The sequence below is a fragment of the Balaenoptera ricei genome, chromosome X (genome assembly GCF_028023285.1).
Source record: "Balaenoptera ricei isolate mBalRic1 chromosome X, mBalRic1.hap2, whole genome shotgun sequence".
In the NCBI taxonomy this organism is placed as follows: domain Eukaryota; kingdom Metazoa; phylum Chordata; class Mammalia; order Artiodactyla; family Balaenopteridae; genus Balaenoptera; species Balaenoptera ricei.
In genome coordinates, this window is record NC_082660.1 from 62,949,822 (window position 1) to 62,971,609 (window position 21,788).

The 21,788-nt window shown below is 36.9% G+C and overlaps 1 protein-coding gene across 1 annotated transcript in view; it reads right to left on the minus strand.

The window, feature by feature from the left end:
* Positions 1-21,788, minus strand: part of TEX11 (testis expressed 11) — a 362,907-nt gene that overhangs the window by 86,259 nt on the left and 254,860 nt on the right. The window contains exon 17 of the mRNA XM_059910602.1: positions 13,620-13,722. Coding sequence (XP_059766585.1) covers positions 13,620-13,722 — 103 coding nt within the window. The remainder of the gene's footprint in view (positions 1-13,619; positions 13,723-21,788) is intronic.

Sequence of the window (21,788 nt, forward strand, 5' to 3'; positions counted from 1 at the left end):
AGGGGAAAAGGAAAAAGAAAAAAACAGAGACAAAAGAATAGGGACAGGACCTGCACCTCTGGGAGGGAGCTGTGAAGGAGGAAAAGTTTCCACACACTAGGAAGACCCTTCACTGGCGGAGACGGGGGGTGTCGGGGGGGAAGCTTTGGAGCCACGGAGGAGAGCGCAGCAATAGGGGTGCAGAGGGCAAAGCGGAGAGATTCCCGCACAGAGGAGCGGTGCGGACCAGCACTCACCAGCCCGAGAGGCTTGTCTGCTCCCCCTGTCTGCTCCCCCGCCAGGGCGGGCGGGGGCTGGGAGCTGAGGCTCAGGCTTCGGAGGTCAGGTCCCAGGGAGAGGACTGGGGTTGGCTGCGTGAACACAGCCTGAAGGGGGCTAGTGCGCCACAGCTAGACGGGAGGGAGTCCGGGAAAAATTCTGGAACTGCCTAAGAGGAAAGAGACCATTGTTTCAGGGTGTGCAAGGAGAGGCGATTCAGACCACTGCCTAAACGAGCTCCAGAGACAGGTGAGAGCCGCGTTTATCAGAACAGACACCAGAGACGGGCATGAAACATTAAGGCTGCTGCTGCAGGACCAAGAAGCCTGTGTGAAAGCACAGGTCACTATCCACACAGCCCCTCCCGAAAGCCTGTGCAGCCCGCCACTGTTCCTGATCCAGGAACAACTTCCCCAGGAGAACACACAGCACACCTCAGGCTGTTGCAACTTCACGCTGCCCTCTGCCACCACAGGCTCGCCGCGCATTCCGTACCCCTCCCTCCCCCTGGCCTGAGTGAGCCAGAGCCCCCGAATCAGCTGCTATTTTAACCCCATCCTGTCTGAGCAAAAAACAGACGCCCTCAGGAGACCTACATGCAGAGGCAGAGCCAAATCCAAAGCTGAACCCCAGGAGCTGTGCGAACAAAGAAGAGAAAAGGAAAGTTCTCCCAGCAGCCTCAGGAGCAGCAGATTAAATCTTCGCATTCAACTTGATGTACCCTGCATCTCTGGCATACCTGAATAGACAACGAATCATCCCAAAATTGAGGAGGTGGATTTTGGGAGCAAATGTAGACTTGGGGTTTCCTTTCTGCATCTAATTTGTTTCTGGTTTTATGTTTATCGTAGTTCAGTACTTAAGAGTTTATTATCATTGGTAGATTTGTGTATTGATTTGGTCGCTCTCTTAGTTTTTTTAAAATATATATAGATACATATATTTTTTCCTTTTTCACTTTTTATGAGTGTATATGTGTATGCTTCTTTCTGTGATTTTGTCTGTATAGCTTTGCTCTTACCATTTGTCCTAGGTTTCACTCTGTCCATTTTTTTTTTTTTCTAGTATAGTTTTTAGCACTTGTTATCATTAGTGGATTGGTTTTTTGTTTTGGTTGCTCTCTTCTTTCTTTTTTTAATTACTTTTAAATTTTTTATTTTTAATAATTTTTTTATTTTAATAATTTCATTTTATTTTCCTTCTTTCCTTCCTCCCTCCCTCCCTCCCCCCCTCTCTTTCTTTCTTTCTTTTTTTCTCCTTTTCTTCTGAGCCGTGTGCCTGACAGGGTGTTGGTGCTCCAGCTGGGTGTCAGGCCTGTGCCTCTGAGGTGGGAGAGCCGAGTTCAGGACACTGGACCACTGGAGACCTCCCCGTTCCACGTAATATCAAACAGCGAAAGCTCTCCCAGAGATCTCCATCTCAACGCTAAGACCAGCTCCACTCAACAACCAGCAAGCTACAGTGCTGGACACCCTATGCCAAACAACTAGCAAGACAGGAACACACACCACCCAGTAGAAGAAAGGCTGCCTAAAATCATAATCAGGCCACAGAAACCACAAAACACACCACCGGGCGCAGTCCTGCCCATCAGAAAGACAAGATCCAGCCTCATCCACCAGAACACAGGCACCAGTCCACTCCACCGGGAAGCCTACACAACCCACTGAACCAACCTTAGCCACTGGGGGCAGACACCAAAAACAACGGGAACTATGAACCTGCAGCCTGCGAAAAGGAGACCCCAAACACAGTAAGTTAAGCAAAATGAGAAGACAGAGAAACACACAGCAGATGAAGGAGGAAGGCAAAAACCCACCAGACCTAACAAATGAAGAGGAAATAGGCAGTCTACCTAAAAAGAATTCAGAATAATGACAGTAAAGATGATCCAAAATCTTGGAAATAGAATGGAGAAAATACAAGAAACATTTAACAAGGACCAAAAGGAACTAAAGAGCAAACAAACAATGATGAACAACATGATAAATGAAATTAAAATTCTCTAGAAGGAATCAATAGAAGAATGACTGAGGCAGAAGAACGGATAAGTGACCTGGGAGATAAAATAGTGGAAATAACTACCACAGAGCAGAATAAAGACAAGAGAATGAAAAGAATTCAGGACAGTTTCAGAGACCTTTGAGACAACATTAAAAGCACCAACATTCTAATGATAGGGGTCCCAGAAGAAGAAGAGAAAAAGAAAGTGACTGAGAAAATACTTGAAGAGATTATAATTGAAAACTTCCATAATATGGGAAAGGAAATAGTCAATCAAGTCGAGGAACCCCAGAGAGTCCCATACAGGATAAATCAAAGGAGAAACATGTGAAGACAAATATTAATCAAACTATCAAGACTTAAATAAAAAGAAAAATTATTAAAAGCAGCAAAGGAAAAGCAACAAATAACATACAAGGGAATCCCCATTAGGTTAACAGCTGATCTTTCAGCAGAAACTCTGCAAGCCAGAAGGGAGTGGCAGGACATATTTAAAGTGATGAAAGGCAAAAACATACAGCCAAGATTACTCTACCCAGGAAGGATCTCATTCAGATTCGACAGAGAAATTAAAACCTTTACAGACAAGCAAAAGCTAAGAGAATTCAGCACCACCAAACCAGCTTTACAATAAATGCTAAGGCAACTTCTCTAGGCAGGAAACACAAGAGAAGGAAAAGACCTACAATAATAACAAACCCAAAACAATTAAGAAAATGGTAATAGGAACATACATATCGATAACTACCTTAAATGTAAATGGATTAAATGCTCCAACCAAAAGACATAGACTGGCTGAATGGATACAAAAATAAGACCCATATATATGCTGTCTACAAGAGACCCACTTTAGACCTAGGGACACATACAGACTGAAAGTGAGGGGATGGAAAAAGATACTCCATGCAAATGGAAATCAAAAGAAAGCTGCAGTAGCAATTCTCATATCAGACAAAATAGACTTTAAAATAAAGACTATTACAAGAGACAAAGAAGGACACTACATAATGATCAAGGGATCAATCCAAGAAGAAGATTTAACAGTTGTAAATATTTATGCTCCTAACAGCAAATGCTAACAGCCATAAAAGGGGAAACTGACAGTAACACAGTCATAGCAGGGGACTTTAACACCCCACTTTCACCAATGGACAGATCATCCAAAATGAAAATAAATAAGGAAACCAAGCTTTAAATGATATATTAAACAAGATGGACTTAACTGATATTTACAGGATTATTCCATCCAAAAACAACAGAATACATTTTCTTCTCAAGTGCACATGCAACATTCTCCAGGACAGATCATATCGTGGGTCACAAATCAAGCCTTGGTAAATTTAAGAAAATTGAAATTGTATTAAGTATCTTTTCTCACCACAAAGCTATGAGACTAGATATCAATTAGAGGAAAAATTCTATAAAAAATACAAACATATGGAAACTAAAAAATACACTATTAAATAACCAGGAGGTCACTGAAGAAATCAAAGAGGAAATCAAAAAATACCTAGAGACAAAGGACAATGAAAAAACGACGACCCAAAACCTATGGGATGCAGCAAAAGCAGTTCTAAGAGGGAAGTTTACAGCAATACAATCCTACCTCAAGAAACCAGAAACATCTCAAATAAACAACCTAACTCTACACCTAAAGCAGTTAGAAAAACAAAAACAAAAAAACCCCAAAGTTAGCAGAAGGAAATAAATCATAAAGATCAGATCAGAAATAAATGAAGAAGAAATGAAGGAAACGATAGCAAGGATCAATAAAACTAAAAGCTGGTTCTTTGAGAAGATAAACAGAATTGATAAACCATTAGCCAGACTCATCAAGAAAAAAAGGGAGAAGACTCAAATCAATAGAATTAGAAATGAAAAAGGAGAAGTAACAACTGACACTGCAGAAATACAAAGTATCGTGAGAGAGTACTACAAGCAACTATATGCCAATAAAATGGACAACCTGGAAGAAATGGACAAATTCTTAGAAATGCACAACCTTCTGAGACTGAACCAGGAAGAAACAGAAAATATAAACAGACCAACACAAGCACAGAAATTGAGACTGTGATTAAAAATCTTCTAACATAAAAAGCCCAGGACCAGATGGCTTCACAGGTGAATTCTAACAAATATTTAGAGAAGAGCTAACACCTATCCTACTCAAACTCTTCCAAAATATAGCAGAGGGAGGAACACTCCCAAGCTCATTCTACGAGGCCAACATCACCCTGATACCAAAACCAGGCAAAGATGTCACAAAGAAAGAAAACTACAGGCCAATATCACTGATGAATATAGATGCAAAAATCCTCAACAAAATACTAGCAAGCAGAATCCAACAGCACATTCAAAGGATCATACACCATGATCAAGTGGGGTTTATCCCAGGAATGCAAGGATTCTTCAATATACGTAAATCAATCAATGTGATAAACCATATTAACAAATTCAAGGAGAAAAAGCATATGATCATCTCAACAGATGCAGAAAATGCTTTCGAAAAAATTCAACACACATTTATGATAAAAACCCTCCAGAAAGCATGCATATAGGGAACTTACCTCAACATAATAAAGGCCATATATGACAAACCCACAGCCAACATCGTTCTCAATGGTGAAAAACTGAAACCATTTCCTCTACGATCAGGAACAAGACAAGGTTGTCCACTCTCACCATCATTATGCAACATAGTTTTTGAAGTTTTAGCCACAGCAATCAGAGAAGAAAAAGAAATAAAAGGAATCCAAATCGGAAAAGAAGTAAAGCTGTCACTGTTTGCAGATGACATGATACTATACACAGAGAATCCTAAAGATGCTATCAGAAAACTACTAGAGCTAATCAATGAATTTGGTAAAGTAGCAGAACACAAAATTAATTAATGCACAGAAATCGCTTGAATTCCTATACACTAAGGATGAAAAATCTGAAAGAGAAATTAAGGAAACACTCCCATTTACCACTGCAACAAAAAGAATAAAATACCTAGGAATAAACCTACCTAAGGAGACAAAAGACCTGTATGCAGAAAACTATAAGACACTGATGAAAGAAATTAAAGATGTACAAACAGATGGAGAGATACACCATGTTCTTGGATTGGAAGAATCAACATTGTGAAAATGACTCTACTACCCAAAGCAATCTACAGTTTCAATGCAATTCCTATCCAACTACCAATGGCATTTTTCGTAGAACTAAAACAAAAAATTTCACAACTTGTAGGGAAATACAAAAGACCCCGAATAGTCAAAGCAATCTTGAGAAAGAAAAATGGAGCTGGAGGAATCAGGCTCCGGACTTCAGATTATACTACCAAGCTACAGTCATCAAGACAGTATGGTACTGGCACAAAAACAGAAACATAGATGAATGGAACAGGATAGAAAGCCCAGAGATAAACCTACACACATATGGTTACCTTATCTTTGATAAAGGAGGCAAGAACATACAATGGAGAAAAGACAGCCTCTTCAATAAGTGGCACTGGGAAAACTGGACAGTACATGTAAAAGAATGAAATTAGAACACTCCCTAACACCATACGCAAAAATAAACTCAAAATGGATTAAAGACCTAAATGTACGGCCAGACACTATAAAAGTCTTAGAGGAAAACATAGGCAGAATACTCTATGACATAAATCACAGCAAGATCCTTTTTGACCCACCTCCTAGAGAAATGGAAATAAAAACAAAAATACACAAATGGGACTTAATGTAACTTAAAAGTTTTTGCACAGCAAAGGAAAACACAAACAAGACGAAAAGAGAACCCTCAGAATGGGAGGAAATGTCTGCAATGAAGCAACTGACAAAGGATTAATCTCCAAAATATACCAGCAGCACATGCAGCTCAGTATAAAAAAACACAAACAACTCAATCCAAAAATGGGCAGAAGACCTAAATAGACATTTCTCCAAAGAAGATATACAGATTGCCAACAAACACATGAAAGTATGCTCAACATCATTAATCATTAGAGAAATGCAAATCAAAACTACAGTGAGGTAGCAGCTCACACCAGTCAGAATGGCCAGCATCAAAAAATCTACAAACAATAAAGGTTGGAGAGGGTGTGGAGAAAAGTGAACCCTCTTGCACTGTTGGTGGGAATGTAAACTGATACAGCCACTATGGAGAACAGTATGGAGGTTCCTTATAAAACTAACAATAGAATTACTATATGACCCAGCAATCCCACTACTGGGCATATACCCTGAGAAAACCATAATTCAAAAAGAGTCATGTACCACAATGTTCATTGCAGCTGTATCTACAGTAGCCAGGACACTGAAGCAACCTAAGTGTCCAATGACAGATGAATGGATAAAAAAGATGTGGCACATATATACAATGGAATATTACTCAGCCATAAAAAGAAACGAAATTGAGTTATTTGTAGTGAGGTGGATGGACTTAGAGTCTGTCATACAGAGTGAAATAAGTCAGAAAGAAAAACAAATACCGTATGCTAACACATATATATGGAATCTAAAAAAAAAAAAAAATGGTTCCAAAGAACCTGGGGGCAGGACAGGAATAAAGATGCAGATGTAGAGAATGGACTTGAGGACATGGGGATTGGGAAGGGTAAGCTGGGACGAAGTGTGAGAGTGGCATGGACATATATACACTACCAAATGTAAAATAGATAGCTAGTGGGAAGCAGCCACATAGCACAGGGAGATAAGCTCAGTGCTTTCTGACCCCCAGAGGGGTGGGAAAGGGAGGGTGGGAGGGAGACACAAGAGGGCAGAGATATGGGGATATATGTATATATATAGCTGATTCACTTTTTTATAAAGCAGATAGTAACACACCATTGTAAAGCAATTATACTCCAATAAAGATGTAAAAAAAAAAGACAGAGATAGATTGAATTAAGAAAGCAACTTTAAACTATATGCTACCTACAAGAAACACACTTTAAATATAAAGCCAAAATTGGTTAAAAGAAAATGATGGGATAATATATACTATAGTAGAGGTAATCAAAAGAAAGCCGGAGGGGTTATATTAATATCAGACAAAATAGATTTCAGAGCAAAGATTATTACCAGTGGTAGTAGGTTATTTCATGATGATAAAGGAATCAATCCATTATGAGGACATAATCCTAAATGTTTATGCATCCAATGACAAAATTTCAAAATACAAGAAGCAAAAACTGATAGAACTACGAGGAGTAATGAACAAATCCATAATTATTGTCAAAGATTTCAATAACCTCTCTCAAATAACTGACAAGAGAAGTAGACAGAAAATCAGCAAGGATATTTAACACTATTAATCAACTTGACCTGACTGACATTTATAGAACACTTGACCTTACACCAGGAAAATACACATTCCTCTCTGGTGCACATGGAACATTTACCAAGAAAGAGAATATTCTGAGCCATATAAAAAGCATCAACATATTTTAAAAGATTCAAGTCATACAAACTTATGATCTTACACTAAAACAGAATTAAATTAAATTAATAAAAAAGTTCTCTGGAAATCTGCAAATGTTTTGAAAATAAATAGCATACTTCTAAATAATCCATGGGTTTACACTGGAGTCAGAAGTCATATTGGAAAGTATTCTGAACTGAATTAAAATGAAAACACGATATATCAAAATTTGTGGATTGTCACTAAAGCAATACTTAGAAGGTAATTTATAGCATTAACTGTTTATGTTAAACCAGAATAAGGGTCTTAAATCAATGACTTCAGCTTTCACCTTTGGAAACTAGAAAAGAAAAGAGCAAATGAAACTCAAAGTAAGTAGAAGAATGGAAATGATAAAGATCAGAACATTAATAAATGAAATAGAAAACAGAAAAAAAACAATAGAGAAAAATTAATGAATCCAAAAGCTGGTTCTTTGAGAGCAATAAAATTGATCAACTTGTAGCCACTCTGACAGGGAGAAAAAGAGAGAAGACACAAATTACGAATATGAGGAATGAGAAAGGTGACATCACTAAAGATTTTACAGATGTCAAAAGGATAATATGGATGATACAATGAATGACTTTAGGCCAATAATTTCAACAACTTAAATGAAACAGACAAATTTCTTGAAAGACACAAACTACCAAAGCTCAGTTTGGAAATAATAGATAACCTGAAGAAACCTATTGTCTATTAAAGAAATTGAGTTTATAATTAAAAACCTTCTCATAAAGAAAACTCCAGCCCCAGATGGCTTCATTTGTGAACTCTAGCAAACATTTAATAAAGAAATAATACCAACCGAGCAACACAAATTCTTCTAGAAGATGGAAAAAGAGGGTGTATTTTCCAATTCATTCTATGTAGTAAGCATTACCCTAATTGCAAAACCAAAAACATTACAGGAAAATTAGAGAGCAGTATCGCTCATGGACACAGGTAAAAATATTCTTAAACAAACTGTTAGCAAATCAAATCTAATATTATATTTTAAAAAAGAACATATCATGACTAAGTGGAGCTTATCCCAGGAATGCAGCATTGGTTTATCTGTTGAAAAAAATCAATATAACTGACCATATTAACAAACTTTAAAAAAAAATTGATCATTTCATTTCCAAATGTTTTCTCCCATTCTGAGGATTGTCTTTTTGTTTTGTTTATGGTTTCCTTTGCTGTGCAAAAGCTTTTAAGTTTAATTAGGTCCCAGTTGTTCATTTTTGTTTTTTACTTTCATTACTCTAGGAGGTGGATCGAAAAAGATGTTACTGTGAGTTATGTCAAAGAGTGTTCTGCCTATGTTTTACTCTAGGAGTTTTATAGTATCCAGCCTTATATTTAGGTCTTTAATCCATTTTGAGTTTATTTTTCTGTATGGTGTTAGGGAGTGTTCTAATTTCATTCTTTTACATATAGCTGTCCAGTTTTCCCAGCACCACTTACTGAAGAGACTGTCTTTTCTCCATTGTATATTCTTGCCTACTTTGTCATAGATTAGGTGACCATAGGTGTGTGGGTTTATCTCTGGACTTTCTATCCTGTTCCACTGATGTGTATTTCTGTTTCTGTGCCAGTACAAATTAATCTCTCCAAAAGATACAAACAGCTCATGCAGCTCAATATCAAAAAAAACCAACCCAGTCAAAAAATGGGCAGAAGATCTAAATAAACATTTCTCCAAAGAAGACATACAGATGGCTAAAAAGCACATGAAAGGATGCTCAACATCACTAATTATTAGAGAAATGCAAATCAAAACTACAGTGAGAAAAAAAAAAACAAAAAAAAAAAAACCAAAAACTACAGTGAGGTATCACCTCACACTGGTCAGAATGGCCATCATCAAAAAATCTACAAACTATAAATGCTGGAGAGGGTGTGGAGAAAAGGGAACCCTCCTCCTACACTCTTGGTGGGAATGTAAACTGGTACAGCCACTATGGAGGACAGTATGCAGGTTCCTTAAAAAACTAAAAATAGAGCTACCATATGATCCAGCAATCTCACTCCTGGGCATATATCTGTAGAAAACCATAATTCGAAAAGATACATGCACCCCAATGTTCACTGCAGCACTATTTACAACAGCCAGGACATGGAAGCAACCTAAATGTCCATCAACAGAGGAATGGATAAAGAAGATATGGTACATATATACAATGGAATATTACTCAGCCATAAAAAAGAATGAAATAATTCCATTGGCAGCAACATGGATGGACCTAGAGATTGTCATACTGAATGAAGTAAGTAAAAGACAAATATCATATGATATCGCTTCTATGTGGAATCTAAAAAAAAAAGGTTACAAATGAACTTATCTACAAAACCGAAATAGAGTTACAGATGTAGAAAACACACTTATGGTTCGGGGGTGGGGGGGAGGGGTAAATTGGAAGACTGGGATTGACATACACACACTACTATATATAAAATAGATAACTAGTAAGGACCTGCTGTATAGCACAGGGAACTCTACTCAATACTCTGTAATGGCCTATATGGGAAAAGAATCTAAAAAAGAGTGGATATATGTATAACAGGTTCACTTTGCTGTACACCTGAAACTAACACAACATTGTAAATCAACTGTACTCCAAAAACATTTTTAAAAACTTGATCATTTCAATAGATGTAGAAAAATCATATGACCAAATTCAACATCCATTCCTGATTAAAAACTCCCTGGAAACTGGAAACAGAAGGGAACTTCCTCAACCTGATAAAAGGTTATCTATGAAAAACCTACAGCTAACATCATACTTAATAATTGAAAACTGGATGCCTTCCCTCTAAAATCAGGAAAAAGTCAAGGATGTCTGCTTTTTACCAATTGTACTGGAGATTCTAACAAGTACAATAAGGCATGAAAAACTGTACCCAGATTGGACAGGAAGTAGTAAAATTGTCTTTATTCACAGACAACATAATCATCTACAAGAAAGCTATTGGAACTAATAAGTGAGTTTAGCAAGTCTGTAGGATACAAGATCAATATACAAAAGTCAATTGTATTTCTACATACTAGCGATGAACAATCAGAAACTGAAGGATTTTTAAAAATGCCATTTGAAATAGCATAAAATATGGTCTACTTAGCGATAAATCTGACAAAAGGTGCACAAGACTTATATGTTGAAAGATAGAAAAGATTGCTGAGAGAAATTAAAGACCTAAATATAACTTGTTCACAGACTGGAAGATGTCAATTCTCTCCAAACTGATCTATAGAGTCAGTGTAATCCCAATCAATATTTACTTTTGTAGAAACTGAAAAACTTATTTAAAATTCACAGATATACAAAGGACTTAGAATAGCCCAAACAATTTGAAAGAGAAGAATAAAGTTGGAGGACTAACACTACATGATTTCAAATTTACTACATAGCTACATTAATCAAGACAGTGTGGGAATGGGGTAAAGAGGAGTAGTTCAGTGGAACAGAATGAAGAGTCCAGAAAGAGACCCATGCACATATGACAACTGATTTTCTTTAAAGGTACAAAGGCAATCAGTTGGGAAAGGACAGAATTTTTAAATAAATGAAGCTGGAATGATTAGGTAACCATGTGCAAAAAAAATGAACTTCAATCCATACCTTAAGTCAAATATAAAAAATTAATGCAAAATGGATCACAGAACTACCCACACACTTAAACCTAAAACTGTAAAATTTCTTGAAGAAAACACAGGGAAAATTTTTTGTGACCATGGATTAGGTAAAGATTTCTTAGATACAATACCAAAAAAACAATCCATAAAAGAAGAAAAAAGATAAATTAGACTTCATCAAACTTGTCATGAAATGCACTGGTAAGAAAATAAAAATTTGTAAAACACATATCTGATAAATAACTTGTGTCTAGAATATATAAAGAACTTCGAAACTCAATAAGAACACAGAGTTCCTTATAGAAAACTGGGCAAAAGATTTGTACAAACACTCCACCAAAGAAGATATATGGATGTCAAATATTGGACACTACGGAAATGCTAATTATAATCACAGTACTATATCTCTACCTCATTATTAGAATGGCTAAAGAAATTTTTCAATGGACAATTCCAAGTGCTGGTAAGGCTGTAGATCAACTGGAACTTTCATACATAGCTAGTTAGAACATAAAACTGTATAGCCACTTTAGAAAAGAGTTCAGCAGTTTCTAACAAAGTTAAACATATACTTACAACCCAGCAAACCCATTCCTCGATATTTACCCTAGAGAAGTGAAATCTTGTCATCACACAAAATTTGTAAACAGATGTTTATAGCACCTTTATTTATAATCACCCAAACTGGAAACCATCCAAATATCCTTCAACTGGTAAATGTATAAATTTTGGTACATCCATACTTATGAAATACTACTTAGCAATAAAAAAGAACAAACTATGGGAACACACAACAGTATGAATGAGTTTCAAATGTATTATGCTAAGTGAAAGAAGGCTCAAAAAGCTTCATACTGTATGATTCCATTTATATGACATTCTGGAAAAGGCAAAATTATAGGGATAGAAATGAGATTAGTAGGAATCAGGGCTGGAAGTGGTGGGAAGGAGTGACAGCAAAGGGGCCTGAGTTAATTTTTTGTTCTATATCTTGATTGTGGTGCTGGTTACATGACTGTAAGCAACTGTCAAAACTCATAGAATTACTAATATAAATAAACCTTATAAAATCATACACTAAACAAGAGTAAATTTTATTGTATGTATTTTCAGTAAACATGACTAAAAAGTGGACACAGATAACTGGGGAAGAAATGAAAATATTGAGCTAATGCTATGCTTAAAAAGTAAAATAATTTTATTTTAATAGAATGTTAAAAAAAAAAGCCTTAATAGGAAATCTGGTTGTGTGGGGTTATTTTTTTTTTGCCATTTCTACTGGCAAAAGTTTCAAGTTTTTCTATACTTCAGCATAATATATCAAGAAAAACAAATGCCCAGAAGTCTCTAGTGAAAACCCTGATGATGGACATAACAGCAATATTAACCTTGATAAAGAGCTGATTCCAATTTGTTACTCCTTAATTAATATACAGATATACTTTACTACCGTGGAACATTTCTTTTTCAAAGCAGAATAAACCATCTTTCCTTTTCTTACAGAGTGAATAACAGACTCCACTGCACATTTAGTAGGTATTCACAAATAGTTGCTTAATTGGACTAGTATAAATTCTGTTTGAACCCATTAACTCAAGCTTCTCAATTTCTCTACTTGTGCCCTTCACAAAGGGCAACCAGTCTGAAGCTCAAATTGCTCCAGGATTTGCTCAGCTACCCAGAGCTGAGCAGGAATAATATCACAGCACAGGTAAATCTGTGACCAAGTCAAGATACACGTGTGTGCAGACAACTAGCTAGGAAACTACGCTTAACTTAAGGACAAAGCACTAATGGGATAAGGTTCATGTGAGCAACTGTACCACTGTCAACCCCGTGGAGAGAAACTCCATTTCAGGGCCAGATCTCTCACCAATAACTTCCCAAATAAGTGCAAACAATCAAAAGGTATCCTGGAGACTTCCATTCTCTAATGACAATTCTTAACTGACTGCATCATAATTTCTCCCTGCCCCCACAGTTTTTTAAAGTTAATTTTTAATAGGCTGGTTCAAATGACAAAGTACAAAAAAGTATACAGGAACAAGACTTTCCCCCAATTCTTGCCCCACATCTGCCTAGTTCCTACTCCTTCAATAGGCAAACCCTGTTCTTTTATTTTTATGCAACCTTCCATAGTTTCTTTTTGTATGGTTGTATCATCTTTACATAGGAAAGCTAGCATATATATTCAACTCCATTGTCTTAAAAGCTATTTTTCTCTATTATGGTCAAAGAGGATTATTCTTTGTGTTAACAGTCAAATATAACTCATAAATAACATTTATACCTCTGTCAGAGTTGCCCTCTAGGACTGCAATCTTGAATACATAAAATTTAGTGAAAAGATTTGTAGGATCACGTCGTTCAGCTTCTGTCACTGCCTCTTTAGCCTGAAAAAAGAAATATTGGGTTTCTTTTACAAAGCATATAAGGAAGACCCTACCATATTTTACTAATACTATTAACATAGTCACAATGGCTGAGGGATACTCATAATGAAAAGACATGAATCTAAGAAAAATCTTTGAAGAACTGTTCTGTTAAAATGCTATGGAAATAGTGAACTCTGCTTCTGAAAATAGGGCACATTATATATGTCAAACCAACCCTCCTACTGAAAACAACCAAAAATGTTGGATAACATTTTTTTTAAATTCCAAAAGCAAGTGACTAGTAAAGCAATTACCAAGCAGTATCTAAGGAAAAGTGAGGTCCCAGAGAAGTAAATGGAGAATTAAAGCTACTTTTTTTTTTTCCTGGTGGGCATTTGTAAACCTAGGCAAATGTTAACTTTAGTTTTAATGTACCTTACTAGGTCAGGAAAATAGACATCAAGGCTCAAGGGATCACACTCTTAGGCTAAGGGCAAACCAGAAGTAAACCCACTTTTATCCACATCCTCAGGGGACTGCAATGAAAGATAGATACCTTGGTTCTGAGAAGAATGCAACAAAATGGGGTAGGGAAAACCAGTCCCTAAAGTGTAATACAAACAGACTTTCTCATGTGTTTACAGCCCCAAATTACATTATATGGGAGGCCAAAAGATGTCAAGCTATGAATTTAGTTTTCATTGGTCCCAAACATAGGAAGAAGCAAATGTAAATCCTCTCTGGGGGAAGACACCTTCATCTTAGGCTTCAAAGTATTTCCATAAATAATTTTTCAAGAATCTTGAGTAGAAACATAAAAAAATTAAGCACAGTAGGAAACAAGACACCATAAATGAGAATCAGCAGAAACAGATTCTCAGGATGTAGATAAAAGAAGTATCAAAAACTGCCTATAAAACACCTCTGTTTTCAAAGTTTAAGGAAATAAAAGATATGCTCAAAAAGTATATAAGTAGGCTGATATTCAATAATACATATTGATACAGTTACAGTGGTTGTTTCCAGCTGGTATCCATTCTGACTATTGCCCAAGCCATATCAGTTGTTAAACACTTTGCACATCACACAAGTTTATAAGAAACAGAAACTATAAAATGTGACCTTCCTGATTTGAGCAAAAGGAACTACTTGAAATGAAAGATACAATAATCCAAATGGCAACATAATGGATAGGCTTATTAATAGCAAGTTATAAGCAGATGAAGAGAAAATTAGTGAACTGAAAGATAAGACATAATAAATATGCAGCTAAAGTGCAGCAGAGAGAGACTACAAACATGGTGGACAGTTAAGTAAGGATTCTATTCTTTTAGGACAATTATTAAAAGAATAGAAACAGTAATTAATTTCCACACTAGTAGAAGGGGAAAACCAGGAAGTACAAAAAAATGAGGATAGTCTTTTTAAAACAATTGGTGCTGGAACAACTGGACATCCACATGTAAAAAAGAAAAAAAATCTGAGCACAGACCTTAAACCTTTCACAAAAATTAATTCAAAAACAATTGTAAATCTAAATGTAAGACCTCAAACTACAGAACTCTTAGAGGTAACATAGGAGAAAACTAAGTGACATTTGGTTTACTGATGACTTTTTAAACAACATTGAAAGCATAATTCATGAAAGAAAAAAGAAGCTGGACTTCATTAAAATTAGAAACTTCTGCTCTGTGAAAGACACTGTTAAGAGAATGAAAAGGCAAGCCACACAATGGGAGAAAATATTTGCAAAACACATATGATAAAGGAATTAGGACACACCATTATAAAAATAAATCAAAAAGGAAAAAAGCAAGAGAGGAAGAAAGGAACTAAAAACTCAAACAATTAACAAGATGGGAATAGTAAGCCCTTAACTATCAATATTTAAATGTAAATGGACTAAACTATCCAATCAAAGACACAGAGTGGCTAAATGGATAAAAAACAAACAAAAACAAGATCCAACAATGTGCTATCTACAAGAGACTAACTTTAGCTTTAAGGACACACATAAGCTGAAAGTGAAGGGATGGAAAAAGATATTCCACGCAAATGGTAACAAAAAGAGAGCAAGAGTGGCTATTCTTACCAGACAAAATAGACTTTAGTCAAAATCGGTCACAAGAGACAAAGAAGGACACCATATAGTGACAAAGGGGTCAATTCATCAAGAGGATATAACAATTGTATATACATACACATTCAACACTAGAGCACCTAAATATTTAAAGCAAACATTAACTGAACTGAAGGGAGTAATAGAAATAAATAACAGTAGGGAACATTTCAAAACCCACTTTCAACAATACATAGGTATCCAAAAAGAAAATTAATCAATAGTGGACCTAACACTATAGACAAAATTGACCTAACAGACACATACAGAACATTCCATTCAACAGCACCAGAATATATATTCCTCTCACATACACATGGAACATATTCTAGGATAAATCATATGTTGGGCCAGAAAGCAAGCCTTAACAAATTTAAGAAGATTGTAATCATATCAAGTATCTTTTCCCACTGCAATGGCATGAAACTAGAAAAAAATAACATGAAGAAAAATGAAAAATTTACAAATGCATAGAAATTAAACAACACACTCCTGAATAATCAATGGATCAAAGAAGAAATCAAAAGGCAAATTAGAAAGTATTTTGAGAACAAAAACAACAAAGAAAACATATCAAAACTTAGGGAATGCAGCAAAGATAGTTCTAAGAAGGGAGTTTATAGCAATAAATGCCTATATTAAGAAAAGATCTCAAATAAACAACCTAACTTTAATTCTCAAGGAACTATAAAGAAAAAACTAAGCCCAAATTTAGCAGGAGGGAATTAAAGATTAGAGCAGAAATAAATGAAATAGAGACTAGAAAGATAACAGAAAAAAAATTAATGAAACTAAGTTAAACAGACAACCCACTAAGACTGAATCAGGAAGAAACAGAAAATCAGAACAGACCAATAATGAGTAAGGAGGCTGAATCAGTAATCAAAAACGGTCCAACAAAGAAAATACCAGGACCAGATGGTTTTAGGGGTGATTTATATCAAACATTTGAAGAAGAATTAATGCCAATCTTTCTCAAACTCTTCCAATTGAAGAGGGAACACACCAAAACTCATACCACGAGGCCAGCATTACCCTGATACCAAAGCCAGATAAAAACACCACAAGAAAAAAGCAACAGGCCAATACCCCCGATGAATATAGATGCAAACATTCTCAACAAAATACTAGCAAACAGAATTCTACAGCCCATTAAAAAGATCATACACCATGATCAAGTGGGATTTATTCCTGGGATGCAAAGATGGTTCAACATACACAAATCAATAAAAATAATGCATTACAGTAATAGAATGAAAGATAAAAATACTATGATTCTCTCAATAGATACAGATAAAGCATATGACAAAATTCAACACTCTTTCATAACAAAAGCTCTCAAAAAACTGGGTATAAAAGGAACATATCTCAAAATAACAAAGGCCATATGACAAAACAACAGCTAACAACATACTCAGTGGTGAAATGTGAAAGGTTTTCCTCTAAACTCAGGAACAAGACAAGGATGTTCATTCTCACGACTTCTATTCAACATAGTACTCTTTTTTAGACCTAAGTAATTTATTTTTAAATTTTGTTTTTAAGTTCTTTTTATTCAATTTAATTTTTATTTTATATTGGGGTATAGTTGATTTACAATGTGTTGTTAGTTTCAGGTGTACAGCACAGTGGTTCAATTATACATATACATATATCCATTCTTCTTCAGATTCTTTTCCCATATAGATGATCAGAGAATATTGAGTAGAGCTCCCTGTGCTATACAGTAGGTCCTTGTTGATTATCTATTTTATATATAGTAGTGTGCATATATTAATCCCAAACTCCTAATTTATACCTTCCCCCACCTTTCCCCTTTGAAAACCATAAGTTTGTTTTCAAAGTCTGTGAGTTGGTTTCTGTTTTGTAAATAAGTTCATTTGTATCATCTTTTTAGATTCCACATATAAGTGATCTCATATGATATTTGTCTTTCTCTTAGTCCACTTAGTATGATCATCTCTAGGTCCATCCATGTTGCTGCAACATGGTTGGCATTATTTCACTCTTTTTTATGGCTGAGTAATACTCCACTGTACATATGTACCACATGCCTATATCCATTCCTCTGTCGATGGACATTTAGGTTCCTTCCATGTCTTGGCTGTTGTAAATAGTGCTGCAATGAATATTGGGGTGCATGTATCTTTTCAAATTATGGTTTTCTCCAGATATATGCCCAGGAGTGGGACTGCTAGATCATATGGTAGTTCTATTTTTAGTTTTTTAAGGAAACTCCATACTGTTCTCCATAGTGGTTGTATCAATTTATATTCCCACCAAGAGTGTAGGAGTGTTCCCTTTTCTCCACACCCTCTCCATCATTTGTTGTTTGTGGCTTTTTGATGATGGCCATTCTGACAGGTGTGAGATGATACCTCATTGTACTTCTGATTTGCATTTCTCTAGTAATTAGTGATGTTGAGCATCTTTTCATGTGCTTTTTGGCCATCTGTATGTCTTCTTTGGAGAAATGTCTATTTAGGTCTTCTGCCCCTTTTTTGATTGGGTTGTCTGGTTTTTTTTTGTTATTGAGCTGCATGAGCTATTTGTACATTTTGGACATTAATCCCCTGTTGGTCACTTTGTTTGCAAATATTTTCTCCCATTCTGTGGTTGTCTTTTCATTTTGTTGATGGTTTCCTTTACTGTGCAAAAGTTTTTAAGTTTAATTAGGTCCCATTTGTTTATTTTTGTTTTTATTTTCATTACTCTAGGGGTGGATCCAAAAAGATATTGCTGCAATTTATGTCAAAGAGTGTTCTGCCTATGTTTTCCTCTAAGAGTTTTATAGTATCTGGTCTTACATTTAGATCATTACAGTAGGTCCCCTACATACGAACAAGTTCCATTTCAAGAGCACGTTCCTAAGTCCAATTTGTTTCTGAGCACGTTCCTAAGTCCAATTTGTTTCTAAGTCCAACAAAGTTAGCCTAGGTACCCAAGTAACAAAATCGGCTATATAGTACTGTACTGTAATAGATTTATAATACTTTCCACACAAATAATACATAAAAACAAGCAAACACAAAAAATAAAACATTTTAATCTTATAGTACACTATCCTGAAAAGTACAGTAGTACACTACAACAGCTGGCATACAGGGGCTGGCATCAAGTGAACAGGCAAAAAGAGTTACTGACTGGAGGAGGGAGGGGAGGTGGGAAATGGTAGAGCTGAAGGATCATCAGCCATAGGTGATGGAGGGCAAGCTGCAATTTCACTCATGCCTGACACTGATGGCACAGGTTCTGGTTCCTTGCTGGATTCAATTCTATCTACTCTCTTGAAAAAACAATCCAGTGATGTCTGGGTAGTAGCTCTTTTCTTCTCATCATAGATTACATGGTAGCACTGGATGGCATTCTGAATGGCTGCTGTAACCTTTGGGTACTGCTCTACGTTCGGGTCCTGTGCCTCAAAAACTAACAGTGCCTCCTCAAATAAAGAAAACCCCCTTGCCATTTCCTGCATCATTAATTTCTTTGGTTCTTCAGTTACTTTTTCTTCCTCTTGTCTCTCCTCGTCCTTTCTCTGGGCCTCCAATTCCATCAGGCCTTCATTAGTAAGCTCCTCACGTTGCACAGCAAGGAGTTCAGTGAAGCTGTCCTCTTGCAGATCTAGCTCCAGCTTCTTGCTGAGGGTCACTAAGTTGCTGAAGACCTCCTTGGACTCCTCATCCACATTCTCAAATCCACAAAAATCGTGAACAAACTGCGGCCAAAGGTTCTTCCAAACCCCATTCATGGTGACGGCCGTAACCTTACGTCAAGAAAAGTCAATGTTTTTTATGGCCTTATAGATGTTATAGCCCTTCCAAAATTGTCACAAGGTTGTTCCTGATTCATCACTAACCTTTACTGTCTGATGAAAAGTGTGACGTAAATGATATTTCTTGAAAGTCGCTATAACTCCCTGGTCCAAAGGTTGGATGAGCAATGTACTCAATAGTATTCAGTGGCAGATGCACTACTATGACGTTGGGATGAAAGTCGTCCATGAATGGGGAGTGGCCTGGAGCACTGTCGAGCAGCAAAAGAATGTTGAATGGGACGTCTTTCTCGAAGCAATATTTCTCTACCTCCACGATAAAGTGGTGGAAAAACCAGTCCTGGAAAATGGCCTGTGTAATCCAGGCTTTGGGGTTACTCTTCCACACAACAGGAAGAGAGCCCTTGGCTATGTTTTTAAGGGCTTTTGGGTTCTCTGAATGATAAACTAAGGAAGGCTTCAGCTTCAGATCACCAGAAGCATTGCCAACAAACAGAGTTAGCCTATCCTTTGCTGCTTTATAGCCGGGCATCAACTTTTCCTTCTTACTGATGTAACTTTGGTCTGGCATCCTCTTCCAGTACAGTCCTATCTCATCCACATTAAAACCCTGCTCAGGTAAATACGTGCCTTCATCAATAATTTCTCAAAGCGTTTCAGGAAATTCCCAGGCAGCACTCGCTGCCTCGCCACTTACTTTTACGTTGTGAAGGTTGGCTCTAGCCTTGAACCGATGAAACCACCCATGGCTGGTGTTAAAAGATGCTCCCTCTGATTCTTTGCCACGTTTCTTTTTCAAGTCTTTTAGGTTTCTCTTGAAGGCTTTTAGCTTTCTCTTGAATCAGCATTAAGCTGAACGGGACTCGACGCTGATGCTGATCCTGCATCCACACACTGAGAAGTTTCTCCATCTCCTCCATCACTTTTACACACTTCTTCGATATTACTGTCGACATCATCGGCACAGCGGACTTCACATGTTCCATGATCTTGTCCTTGTTCTTTAGAATTGTGCCGACGGTTGAATGACTCATGTTATAAGAACGAGCGACATCTACCATCTTTTTGCCTCGCTCCACTCTCTCAATTGTTTTCACTTTTGCTTCCATCGTTATTGCTTGGCACTTCTTAGCAGTACCAGCTACATCATTGCTGCTTTTACACTTGCTTCCAGACATCCTGGGCTTGAAATAAAAATACTGTACTACTGTACTCTATACAGCATGGTACAGTAGAGTACACAAAAGCACAACTTGTAGAGGATACACACATGTGACAATGTACGCCAGACATGTGAACTAACTTAATGTGATTGGACATGCAAACACATGTTCGCATCTTTGAAAGCTGGCAACCTGAAGGTTCATATGTAAGGGACTTACTGTAATCTATTGAGTTTATTTATTTATTTATTTTTTTAAGGATTTTTAAAAAAATTTTTATTTATTTATTTATTTATGGCTGTGTTGGGTCTTCGTTTCTGTGCGAGGGCTTTCTCCAGTTGCGGCAAGTGGGGGCCACTCTTCATCGCGGTGCGCGGGCCTCTCACTATCGCGGCCTCTCTTGCTGCGGAGCACAGGCTCCAGACGCACAGGCTCAGTAGTTGTGGCTCACGGGCCCAGTTGCTCCTCGGCATGTGGGATCTTCCCAGACCAGGGCTCGAACCCGTGTCCCCTGCATTGGCAGGTACACTCTCAACCACTGCGCCACCAGGGAAGCCCCTATTGAGTTTATTTTTGTGTGTGGTGTTAGAGAATGTTCTAATTTCATTCTTTTCCATGTAGCTGTACAGTTTTCCCAGCACCACTTACTGAAGAGACTGTCTTTTCTCCGTTGTATATTTTTGCCTCCTTTGTCATAGTTTAGGTGACCATAGGTGTGTGGGTTTATTTATGGGCTTTCAATCCTGTTCCATTGATCTATATTTCTATTTTTGTGCCAGTACCATATTGTCTTGATCACTGTAGCTTTGCTAGTATAGTCTCAAGTCAGGGAGCCTAATTCCTCCAGCTCCGTTTTCCTTTCTCAAGATTGCTTTGGCTATTCAGGGTCTTTTGTGTTTCCATACAAATTGTAAAATTCTTTCGTTCTAGTTCTAGTAAAAAGGCCATTGGTAATTTGATAGGGATTGCATTGAATCTGCAGATTGCTTTGGGTAGTATAGTCATTTTCACAATGTTGATTCTTCCAATC